Source organism: Serinus canaria, chromosome 22 (genome assembly GCF_022539315.1).
Source record: "Serinus canaria isolate serCan28SL12 chromosome 22, serCan2020, whole genome shotgun sequence".
Classification (NCBI taxonomy): domain Eukaryota; kingdom Metazoa; phylum Chordata; class Aves; order Passeriformes; family Fringillidae; genus Serinus; species Serinus canaria.
In genome coordinates, this window is record NC_066335.1 from 13,530 (window position 1) to 24,096 (window position 10,567).

General features: G+C 65.2%; 2 protein-coding genes across 5 annotated transcripts; both read right to left on the reverse strand.

The window, feature by feature from the left end:
• On the reverse strand, positions 1–2,140 carry PPIA (peptidylprolyl isomerase A). The gene is made up of 5 exons (XM_009097652.2): positions 1,977–2,140; positions 959–989; positions 765–853; positions 406–578; positions 1–299 (listed from the first exon to the last, which is right to left on the reverse strand). The coding sequence occupies exons 1-5, from the start codon at positions 2,043–2,045 to the stop codon at positions 164–166; spliced, it is 498 nt and encodes a 165-aa protein (XP_009095900.1). The 5' UTR covers positions 2,046–2,140; the 3' UTR covers positions 1–163.
• Positions 2,141–2,766: 626 nt separating this feature from the next.
• ZMIZ2 (zinc finger MIZ-type containing 2) lies at positions 2,767–9,557 on the reverse strand. 4 transcript variants are annotated; one of them, XM_050982958.1, is made up of 19 exons: positions 9,453–9,557; positions 8,624–8,745; positions 8,188–8,302; positions 7,897–8,099; positions 7,619–7,811; positions 7,284–7,538; positions 7,034–7,207; positions 6,879–6,944; positions 6,633–6,804; positions 5,896–6,040; positions 5,208–5,418; positions 5,027–5,132; positions 4,715–4,872; positions 4,562–4,629; positions 4,300–4,368; positions 3,940–4,184; positions 3,683–3,858; positions 3,348–3,560; positions 2,767–3,234 (listed from the first exon to the last, which is right to left on the reverse strand). In XM_050982958.1, exons 2-19 carry the CDS (start codon positions 8,671–8,673, stop codon positions 3,127–3,129), a joined length of 2,727 nt encoding a protein of 908 aa, XP_050838915.1. In that variant the 5' UTR covers positions 8,674–8,745; positions 9,453–9,557; the 3' UTR covers positions 2,767–3,126. The 4 variants fall into 4 exon arrangements, with proteins under 4 accessions (XP_050838915.1, XP_050838916.1, XP_050838917.1 ...); XM_050982959.1 differs by lacking the exon at positions 9,453–9,557 and having other exon boundaries at positions 3,683–3,825; positions 8,624–8,895; XM_050982960.1 differs by lacking the exon at positions 9,453–9,557 and having other exon boundaries at positions 6,633–6,699; positions 8,624–8,881.
• Positions 9,558–10,567: the final 1,010 nt, after the last annotated feature.

Below are 10,567 nucleotides of genomic sequence, written 5' to 3' on the forward strand. Positions count from 1 at the left end.
TGTAGTTTTAACTCGTTTTATTTAGACTCGAATGTAACTGCGGCCCAGTGGGACCGTGACCAAGTAGAAACGCAGCAGTACATCAGGACTGGGGTGGGAGCGGGTGAGCTGCAGTGGGGCGTGGTGCCCAGGCTGAGGAATCGTCAGTTGGTGAGAGAAGGGTTTACGAGAGCTGCCCGCAGTCAGTGATGGTGATCTTCTTGCTTGTTTTGCCATCTTTGGAGCCACAGCGCTCCATGGCCTCCACCACATTCATCCCCTCCTTGACGCGGCCGAAGACAACGTGCTTGCCATCCAGCCTGCCGGAGAAGCACCAGTCACAGCTGGCCCCTGATATCCCCCAACAGAGGACATCTCCAAGATGCAGACCCCCCCAAGCTCCTCCTCCCACAGTCCATGACTCACCACTCGGTCTTGGCAGTGCAGATGAAGAACTGGGAACCATTCGTGTTGGGGCCGGCATTGGCCATCGACAGGATACCAGGACCTGTGTGCTTCAGGATGAAGTTCTCATCTGGGAACTTCTCCCCATAGATGGATTTGCCTCCAGTGCCATTGTGGCGTGTGAAGTCACCACCCTATGAAAAGGCACAATTTCAGGACATGGAAAATTTCATGCAGAAGAACACTCTGGAATGGAACTGAGTGCAGGCAAAAGGCAGAACCAACCTCCCTGAATCTGCCAGCATTCAACTCCAAAACCTACCTGAGTGCCAGATTGCCTCACCCACCCACCTACCCACTGAAGCAGGAGCACCACGCACCTGGCACATGAACCCAGGAATGATTCTGTGGAAGCAGGACCCCTTGTAGCCGAATCCCTTCTCACCAGTGCTCAGAGCACGGAAGTTTTCTGCAAATAAAATAAAAGCCCACCATGAACAGATTTGTTGAGTTCTGGACAGTAGTAGGGCTTGGTGCAGTTGCACCAAGTGGAGCCAAAGTTGCTTTTACCAACCTGCTGTCTTTGGCACCTTGTCTGCAAAGAGCTGTGAAGACAGGAAAGGCATTCGTCAAATCCGGGCTGATGACTGGCCACTGCCCCCCCACTTCCCGAGGCCAGTCCAGACCGCGGGAATCCCCCCAGACACTGCTCAGAGTTCAGGGAACCCCACCGGACAGGGGCTTCCCAGCCGTGCCAGCAGCTCTCGATTCCTCCCCGCCTCACACCCTTATCTGCAAGCTCTGAACAGCTGCAGCATCGCTCATCTCACCAGCGGTGCAGAGAAACGTTCGTTCCGCTGGCCTGCACTAAATTAAATATAAGTGTGCTCGAAGCCTTCCTGGGCGGGGCGCGCGCGCCACCTCCCAACGCTTCGGGAGGATTTTGGACTGGATGCGCCGCCCGTGCGGGAGCGCGGCGCCGAATCCGCAGCAGCCGCGGCGCCCAGAGCAGGCCCAGCCGTGCCAGGGATGCTCTGCGCCCCGGGCGGGGTGATAAATGCTTTCCCTTCCAGCGACAATCCCGCGGTGATCGGGTTGCCGGTACTGCCCGCCGGCATCCCCAGACTCGAGCAGCACTGGCCGGGAGCTCAACACGGTTTATCCCGATGCTCAGGGGGCCTTGCGATAAAATGGCGGCGGAGCCGCCACGGCCGCGACCCGCAGTGGGGGGGGGGGAAGAACTGCCGCGCCCCCCCTCCCCCCCCCGACCCCGGGGCGGAGCGGAGGCGCGGCGGGAACACAGCGGTAGCGAGGCCAGCGGCAACGGGGAACCAGCGGCACCGGACCAGGTGCGTGCGGATTCCCTCGGGCGACGGCACGCCCTGGGCTGGCACCGCGCTGCCGCTCCTCGAGCCGCCCGAGCGCGACGCTCGGGGCCCTTTGTTCGCCCCGCCGGGCCGGGGGCCCCGCAGCCACCAACGCACCCCCGCCGCGCACGCGCGGCGCTTGCCGGCCCCCCACCGGCCCCGCGCGCCCGGCAAGGAAATGGCAGCGGCACCCCCCAACCCTCCCCGGCCGCCTCCCGCGCCCACCTCGAAGGTGACGCGACCCAGGGGCTCGCTATTAGCGGCGATGTCGAAGAAGACGACGGGGTTGGCCATGGCGACACGCGAGCAGGGCAGCAGACACTCGACCGTACAGCGGGCGCGGCGCAGCAGAAGGAGCGCAGTCACCAGCCGCCCCTTATATACGGTTGAGGAGGGCCCGCCTCCCTCGCAGCACAGACCAACGGCCGCTGGCGGAGTGGCGGAGTGTCAGGGCAGGCAGCCAATCGGCAGGGCCGCGTTTGAAAGAGGGGGGAAGGGGGAAAAAAAGCGCGGGCGGGGCGGAGGCCGCGGTCCGGCGCTGAGCAGGGCGCGGCGCGCATGCGCCATGCGGAGAGCGAGGAGCGGCGGGATGAAGCGGGAGCTGCGCGGGGGGGGGGGGGGGGGGGGCCAGGCTCGGCGCTGGGCCGCCGTGTGGGGCGGCTTGAGGGCAGGACCAGGGCCTCTGGGGCTTGGAGCTGCGGGAGCTGCGGCCCAGCCTTGGCAGCCCACCGCCCGACGTGGGGAGACACCCGATTCCCCTCCTCCGCTGTCGGACTGCAGCACCGCCCAGCCGGCCCCGGTTAATGATTGACGCCACAGGTCCGGTTCACGGTCCGGCCGGGCCGCCGCTGCTCGGGGATAGGGCAGGATTCCGTCGCTGCTCGGGACACACCCTCCCCCCTCTGCCCATAGAGAGGCCTGGATCCTCCCGCCACCCGAGGGCCTCCCCTGCTCGCTCAGAGGGGTGGCGGAGCCAGCCCCATAGCGGGATGACAAAAGAGGGGGGACACACGTGGCCCTGCAGAAGGATCCTTTAATAGCCATCGGGGACATACAGGGCAGCTCGCCGCGGGGCAGTGGGAGCTGAGCTCTGCACCCCACGCCAGACCTGTGCGGTAAAAGGGGCAGCAGCATTTGCACATTGATAGAGGGGCACGGGCAGCCCCTCAGTGACGCACTTGCCTTTAAATATGGGGAGTCTCGGGGGAGCAGTAGTGTTTCTACACTATGTACAGCCTTGTGCTTCTGGGGGGGCTCAGCCCCTCTGTCCCATCGCAGCCCTTTGAGAAAGCCCCTCCTGGTGGGGCTCCCAGATCTGCAGCGGAGAGGGGCACACAGTGCTGCCCCCCAGCCCCGGGAGGGGGGCGACGATGGCTCAGTTATTCTCGAAGAGAGAGAGGAGGTCATCGTTGCTGCTGCTGGGGAGGTCGGGGGGCCCCAGGTAGGAGAGCAGCTCGTCAGGATTCGTCAGCTCAGGCAGGAGCTGGGGGCGGCAGTGTGTGATGATCGGCTCCCCGCAGCTTCTGCCCATCCCCCTGCAGCAGCTCTGGTCCCGAGCCAGCACCAGGACCCTTGTCCACCCCCCCGAGTACTCACGTCGAGGGCAGCCTCGGAGCCATCGCCCGCCGCGGCCATGCTGGGTGCGGGGGGGAAGACGAGGTCGGCGGTATGGGCCGGGGCTCCCAGGGGTGGCCGTGCCACTGTGCCCCGGGAATGCAGCGTGGAGCTCGGCTGGCTGCCCGAGGGAGCGCTGTGCAGTCCCGTCTGCACGGCGGGGTGGGACGGCTCCATTCGTCCCGGTGGGGGAAGCTGGAGAGTGGGGGGAAAGAGCACAGCCATGAGACCCTCCCTTCCCTGGGACCCCCCCAGCCCCCCCCCACAGTAGGACATGAGGGCTTGGGGGGAGTCCCTCCACCTATAGCCCAGCTGACCTGTGCAGGCAGAGGGGGCACAGGAGGCTTCTCAGGGGCCAGAAGGCTGCCTGGGATGTTGGGCTGGTAGGAGATGGAGGAGGGGCCCGGTGTGAAGTCACTCAGCGTTGAGGGGCCAGGGACACCAGGGGCAGCAAAAGGCTCTGGGAAGCCCCCAGGACCCAGAAAGCTGGAACCTGTGAGAGGAAATGGGGCAATTGGGGGACACACACACAGGGATGGGGTTCAGTCCTGTCCCCCATGGGTCCCCCCCGTACCCGGGGTGCCGTAGTCAGTGGCAGCCCCTGCTGGAGGCTGTGACAATGCTGAGAAGGGCACAGAGCCAGGCCCCAGGGCCGCAATCATCTCCATGATGTTGGGCAGCACGATGTGTGCAGGACTGAGTGTCCGACACCGCTTCAATGCTGGCCCCTCCGGCTCCTCCTTGATGTGGATGTCAGGTTTGATAGGGACAGGTTTCCAGCTGCAGGTCGGGTCAATGGTGATCTCCTCATGCTCTGAACTGGGGGCAGCAGGAGCACAGGGGAGGTGAGGCTGGGGGCACTGGCTGCACAGCCTCCCAGGGGTGGCACAGGACCAGGCACAGATGGACAGACAGCCAAAGGGAAGGCACTTACTTCTGGATGTAGATCAGGATGCCCAGCATGTACTGGTCAACCTCCAGCCCCTCCAGCAGGGCTGTCTTACTGCAGGCAGAGCGAGAAGAGAGTCAGGTAAGAGAGTGAACCCCCACCAGACAGGAACCTCCCCCTCAGGCAAGAACTACTCCTCTTCCAGGGCAGGAAATACATCCCCCACATGTGCGTGTATAGTGAAACACACACCCATGCCCTGCAGGCAGGGACAACAGGGCATGGCCACATTGTAGACCCCACTCACTTGCAGACAGGACACCGCCATGTCCCCCTCTCACAGTTGAGCTGCAGGTATGACTCCAGGTCAAAGCACTGTGGGGAGAGCAGCAGCTGAGATGGAGGAGGCAGGATATTGGGTGGGGGATATCCCCAGCACCCTGTCATCACCATGCCCTACCTGTATGTGGCGGCAGTCATGACCCCTGGCTGGAAGCTGGATCCTCCGGAAGGTGATAGGGCACTTGAGGGACACTTTGATGGCCGTCTGCTCCACACCGTCCTCACCATTGGGCCCTGGTGTCCCCGGGATGGTCCCACTGCTGAAGTTGCGCTTGACTGGGAGGGTGGGGGCAAGGGGCACCAAGGGTCAGAACCAGGACCTTGGGATGGGGGTGGCACCGTGGCGGCACCTGGGCAATACTGCACCATCACCCCCAACCTACTGTGGCCTCCCTGCCACAGTGCATCCTGCTAAGCCCCAGGTGCTCACTTTTTGTGATGCAGTGCTCAGCAGGGAGCAGGCGCTTCTTGATGAGCCCCTGCAGCACCGAGCGCACCGAGGGCCGGTGCACCAGCTGCAGGACGAACAGGTGGGACTGTGGAGAGATGGGAGGCTGAGCTGTGGCCCCAGCCACCACCCTCCCTCTCCTGGTACCCTCCTGGTGACTCACACAGCAGCAGGCGGTGACAGTGATCTGGATAGTGTTTCTGCCGGGCTGGCAGACGTGCTTCAGGTAGAGTGGCTTGTGGGAAGTCTTGTTGTCACCACGCTCAATGGTGAGCGGTGTGGCGTTGACGCTCACCTGTACGGAGGCCGGCCAGTTGGTGTTCATCTGCCGGTCCTCGTGGTGGTAGCACTTGAACTGCAGCTCCAGGTCAGGCCTGGTGACAGGCAGGGTGTGGGCAGGGGGTGTGTCCACACGTGTCACTACACCATGCTGCTCCGAGCCGTGCAGAACCATGCAATGCTAAGCCATTCCATGTTACACTGAGTCACATGGCACTGTGACAAACCCCAACAGTACCACAGCACAGCACTGTGCCAGGCCACACCACATCCCACCATGCTGTGCCATGCCAAGCCATGTCCCAAAGCACCACGCTGTGCCACAACGTGCTGTACACCATGACACCACGCTGAACCACGGCAAGTACAGCTGTGCCAAGCCACACTTCACACCGTGATGCAGGACAGCACCGTGCCCAGCCATACCAGACCACACACCCCCGTGCCACACGGCACCACAGCTGCCCAGCTGTGCTGCCCAGCACAACCCCACTCCACAGCACACGGTGCCATAGAGCACCCCCCAAGCAGCACTGTGTGACACTACAGAAGGTGCCCCCCAGCATCCCCACCTCATCATGAGCGTCTTGTAGACAGAGTCACGGAGCTGGAAGACGTGGTTGCTGACAGCCAGGTTGTGCTGCAGGCGGAAGGGCTCCAACACCACGCCGTCCCGCACCGGGAAGGTCAGTCGCAACTCCTCGCCTGGGGCCGGCCCTGCGGGACGCCGGCATCAGGGAAAGGACACTACCCAGGGTGCCAGCCACACCTTGGCCACGCCCCAGCGGCGTTCCGCCCACCGCGCAAGGACGCACCTTGCAGGGAGCCCAACCTCCACAACGCGACTTCCCCACCCCGGAAACCGCGCCCCGGGCAATGCAGGAAGTCCCTCCCACCCAAAGTGGCCCCAGCCCTGGGGACCACCCCCCTCCCACTCCTCTGGAGGAAGCCCATCCCACCGCAGATTCCCACCGCTCGCTCCCGGAAACCACACCCTATCCAAGCCCCTCCCGATCCGGATGGTCCCACCATAAAAGCAGAATCCCACCACCAAACTAGCCCTCCTATACAGCCCTGCCCCCTGAGGCCACACTCTTTTATCAAGCCCTTCCCACTAGTCACAGGCAGCAGCCCCCCGCCTCTATCAGCCCCCAAACCCTGGCAGTGGTCACGCCCTCTTCTCTGAATTCCCTCCCACTCTCCATTTAAAGGAGCAAAGGCCAGGGAGCTGTCAGAAGCGCGGTCTGCACGGTACACATGGGGGTGATCTCTGTGAAGTGCCTCCCTCACCCGCACCAGGGACACCCACCTGAAGGGGACGGGTGCAGGGGGGCAACGCTGGGCTTCATGTCTGCCAGGAAGGGCGACTTGACATCCTGCCCAGGGGACGCATAGGCGGGGATGCCACTGCCTGGTGTCATGGGCGGCGTGGGGTTCCCGGCCAGTGGCGAGCTGGGGTACCCCGGCAGTGACCGGCTCGGCTGTAGAGGCAGCACGTGCCCTCAGCGTCCAGCCAGGCCAGCAGAGCCCCCGCCCCGCCCGCTGCCAGACTCACCCCATTGATGGCTGCTTGGCTGTAGGTGCTGAAGCTGGCGCTCTGCCCATTGAACTGGTCGGCTGGCTATGGGAGGAGGAGGGTCTCCAGGGGCTGGCAACAGGGGATGGTGGACACCCAGACCTCCACCCCTTGCCCATGTTCCCCTGTGGTACCTTGTAATAGGGTCCAGCACTGCCTGAAGCGGAGAGGTACTGGCCCACGCTCTGCTGCAGCCTGTGGCCAGGGTATGAGGGGGACGGAGCGGAGGACTGGGGGGCGCTGGGGGCATACTGGGCACCAGCTGCAGCGTACTGCCCACCCTGGAGGTACTGCTGTGTTGGGTACCCCTGTGGGGAAAGAGAGTCAGCACCAGCGGGAAAGGGGCTCACCACATGCCATAGCCTTCACCAACTCAGCACTCACCTCATTGGAGTATGCCCGCTTGAGGCCCTGGCGGGGCAGCTGCTGGCTCTGGGGAGGTCCAGGGTAGGTGTGCTGAGGCACTCGCTGCCCACCATAGAGGGGGCCAGTCCCGGGGGCCCGCACTGGGCTCATGCTCACAGGGGAGACACCAGAGGGGGCCACAACACCTGCCATGCCAGCTGGGCTCATGCTGTTGGGGCCACGGGATCCAGCATGGGGCAGGAACTGGCTGCTGAAAGACTGCCCCGTGCCCATCTGCAGCAATGAAGAGAAAAGGGTCACAGCAGGCCAGGGGGACTGTCAGCTCCCCAGTTCTGCCACAGCCAGGCTCTTACCGCACTGTACTGGCTCAGCTCCTGGCTCTGTTTCTCCTGCAGTGCAGCCACCGTTGCCGTGGCTGTGGCTGTGGCTGTGGCAGCAGCAGCAGCAACAGCAGCAGCTGCTGCTGCCTGGGTGAAGTCAGCAGTGGCCCGGCTGGCATGTGAGGGGAGCCCCATCCCTCCAGGGCCACTTGGGCCACCATTGTAGCTGGAGAACAGAGAAGCAGGAAGGGGAATGCAGTGGCCCTGCAGCAGGGCACATGCCAGGCCACAAAGCACAGGGCTGGCCTTACCTGGCAGCGAAGCCTGGCCCACTAGGGTAGGTGTTGCGCCCATAGACACTTGACTGCACATAACCCTTCCCTGGTGCCCCCTCAGCAAAGGGCTGCTGTGGCAGAAATGGCGGTGAGCTCATGCCCGAGCTGGTGCCTGCCATGCCAGGCAGCAGTGGGGTGCTGGAGCTGCTTCCCCCAGGGCCCATGGGGCTGCCAAAAACCTGGAGGATGTAGTGGGAGGCAGTGGGTCAGGCAGGGGCAGTGGCATCCAGGTGCGGGGGACACCTGGGGTGAGGGTGCTGCTGGTACCTGGCTCTGGGAGGGGTTGCTGACACCCCAGACAGTGGTTACCACGGAGAGGGATCCCGGCGGCTGATTGGTGCTTGGTTGCCAAGGAACAGCCTCGTATGCAAATGAACCATCACTAGAAAGAAAAACAAATTAATGAAGATGAAGGACAGAGGGACAGAGGGATGGAGGGATTGAAGGAATGGAGAGATGAAGAATGGAAGGGATGGAGAGACAGACAAGGGGATGGGTGCATGGATGGATGGAGGGAGGGAGGGATGGATGGATGGAAGGATGGATGGATGGATGGATGGATGGATGGATGGATGGATGGATGGATGGATGGATGGATGGATGGATGGATGGAGCGATGGATGGAGCGATGGATGGAGCGATGGATGGATGGGTGGAGCGATGGATGCATGGGTGGATGGAGGGACGCTGCCCCGGCGCCCACCCGTGGGGCGCAGGCGGCAGCGAGGGTTTCATGGGGTTCATGGAGCTCATCAGCGGGTGTGGGCTGGGTCTTCCGAGGCCGCGGCAGGCACTGCGGGACGGCGGCACCGTCTGTCACTGGGGCTGCGGGAAGCAGTGGAGCGGCGGGTAAGGGGCGGCCGCCCCCGGAGAGGCCGGGACAGGGGGGGACAGCCCGTAGGCTTCGCGATCCCCCAGCCTCCGCGGCCGGGGCTGGCGTCCGGCCCGCGGCTGGCACGGGGCGCCGGCCGGCACACACCGCCTCCGCTCCGGGCCACCCCCCCCCGCTCCTCGCCGGCCACCGCGGCGTCAGAGCTCCCCGGGGCGTTGGGCGCCGGGGGCTTCCCCCGCACGTGCAGGGGGGGGGGGAACACGGGGACTTCCCGGAGAAGGGACGCGGCCCCCGGCCCGGCATTGCGCCCCGCTGCCCGGGGTATTTCCAGCCGGGCCCGGCAGCGGGGGACCGCGGGGTCACCGGCGCTTTCGGTTCCTCCCGGCGCCGCGTGAGGGCGGCGGAGACGGGGTCGCCGCGAGGAAAGACACGGAGAGGGGAATACTTGCGGCGGGCCTGCCCCGGCTCCCGGGAGCCACCACCACGGAACCACCGGCCCCCGGCGCCCCTCGCCGGCGGTGACAGCCCCCTTCGCTCCTTCCCCGGCGACACCGCAGGGACAGGCCCCGGGGCCGGGCCCCCCCCATTGCCATGGCAACCACCCCCTCCACCACTGGCACGGCGGGGGGCGGCCCGCGGGGGCACCGCCAGCCCCGCCCGCCTTCCGCCCCGTCCCCCCGCCCGGCGCTCCCGCTCTCACCGCGGCGGCGGCCCAAGATGGCCCTGGCGGCGCGGGGCGCGCGCGGCTGCGCGGAAGCTGCGCGGGATCTTCAGCCGCGCGCGGCCGCAGCTCCGCGGGGGGCGGGGCTGAGGGGCGGGGCCGGGACGCCGCCGCGCACAATGGGCCGCGCGCTCATCAGTATGCAGGCCCCGCCCCCGCCCGGCCAGGCGCGGGTAGCCGAGCGCCGAAGAGGGGTCCGGGCTACGGGGGGGAGCGGGGCGAGGGCAGCGGGGGAGTGCGCGGCCCCGTGTGCGCGGCTCCGTGCGCGCGGCTCCGGGGGCAGCGCGCGTGAGGAGCGCGACCGCAGCGGCGGCACCGCCAGTCGCGCGGGCATGTGGCACCCAGCACCGGTGTGCGCGCGGGGACGGTGCGCAATGACACCGTGTGTGACCCGGTGTGACAGCGCAGCCATAGGTATGCGGCGGGGTGTGGCACATGTACTCCCGGCCTCCCCCCCTACAGCTGAAACACCTCCGTCGTACCGAAAAGCAGCGGTGGGTTCTGGGGACACCGACAGCAAGTCCCAGCTGGGGCTGTCCCTGTCCCCCCTGTGGGACTCCTGTGGGAGGACACGGTGGGCTCGGGAGATGCCAACAACGAGCCCCCTTCGGGAAATCACCTTCCTCGACCTCCACTCAGGATCTCCCATGAAAGGACACGCCACCCAGCACCAACCCTGTCTGTCCCTGTGGGGGCTCAGAGCTGTGGGATGGTGCAGATGCAGAGGGGAAAAACATGTTCCCTGAGGACAGGTAAAGCTGAGACAAGGGCACAGCACTCTTACACCTGCCTGGGCCCTCAGGACGTGCAGATGCCCCACGACCTTCCTCCAAGAGGCAGTGTCTGCACACGGGCAAGTCCAAGACTGAGAGGAACTGGGAAGAACGTGACTCACTGCACTGAATATGCCCATAGAAGAGCTATGGGGACCAGCCCCTCCCGGGGGTTATGGGACACCCCCAGAGAAAAGCCCCAGGGAGCAGACATTCCAGGGGTCTGGGGGGCCATGGGTCTTACCCACCATGGCAGCAGGCAGCCCCCAGACCCTCATGCTCCCAGGGTGGCTGCACCGGAGCCACCCTGGCATGAGGCAG

Coding starts and splice junctions, on each gene's coding strand:
- ZMIZ2 (XM_050982958.1), bottom strand. CDS start 8,673: ATGAGCTCCATGAACCCCATGAAACCCTCGCTGCCGCCTGCGCCCCAC. Junction 6,041..6,632: donor CCTGCACCCGTCCCCTTCAG/GTGGGTGTCCCT, acceptor GGCGTCCCGCAG/GGCCGGCCCCAGGCGAGGAG. Junction 3,235..3,347: donor GCTCCGAGGCTGCCCTCGAC/GTGAGTACTCGG, acceptor TGCCGCCCCCAG/CTCCTGCCTGAGCTGACGAA.
- PPIA (XM_009097652.2), bottom strand. CDS start 2,045: ATGGCCAACCCCGTCGTCTTCTTCGACATCGCCGCTAATAGCGAGCCC. Junction 854..958: donor CAAGGTGCCAAAGACAGCAG/GTTGGTAAAAGC, acceptor TTTTATTTGCAG/AAAACTTCCGTGCTCTGAGC. Junction 579..764: donor TTCCTGGGTTCATGTGCCAG/GTGCGTGGTGCT, acceptor GCCTTTTCATAG/GGTGGTGACTTCACACGCCA.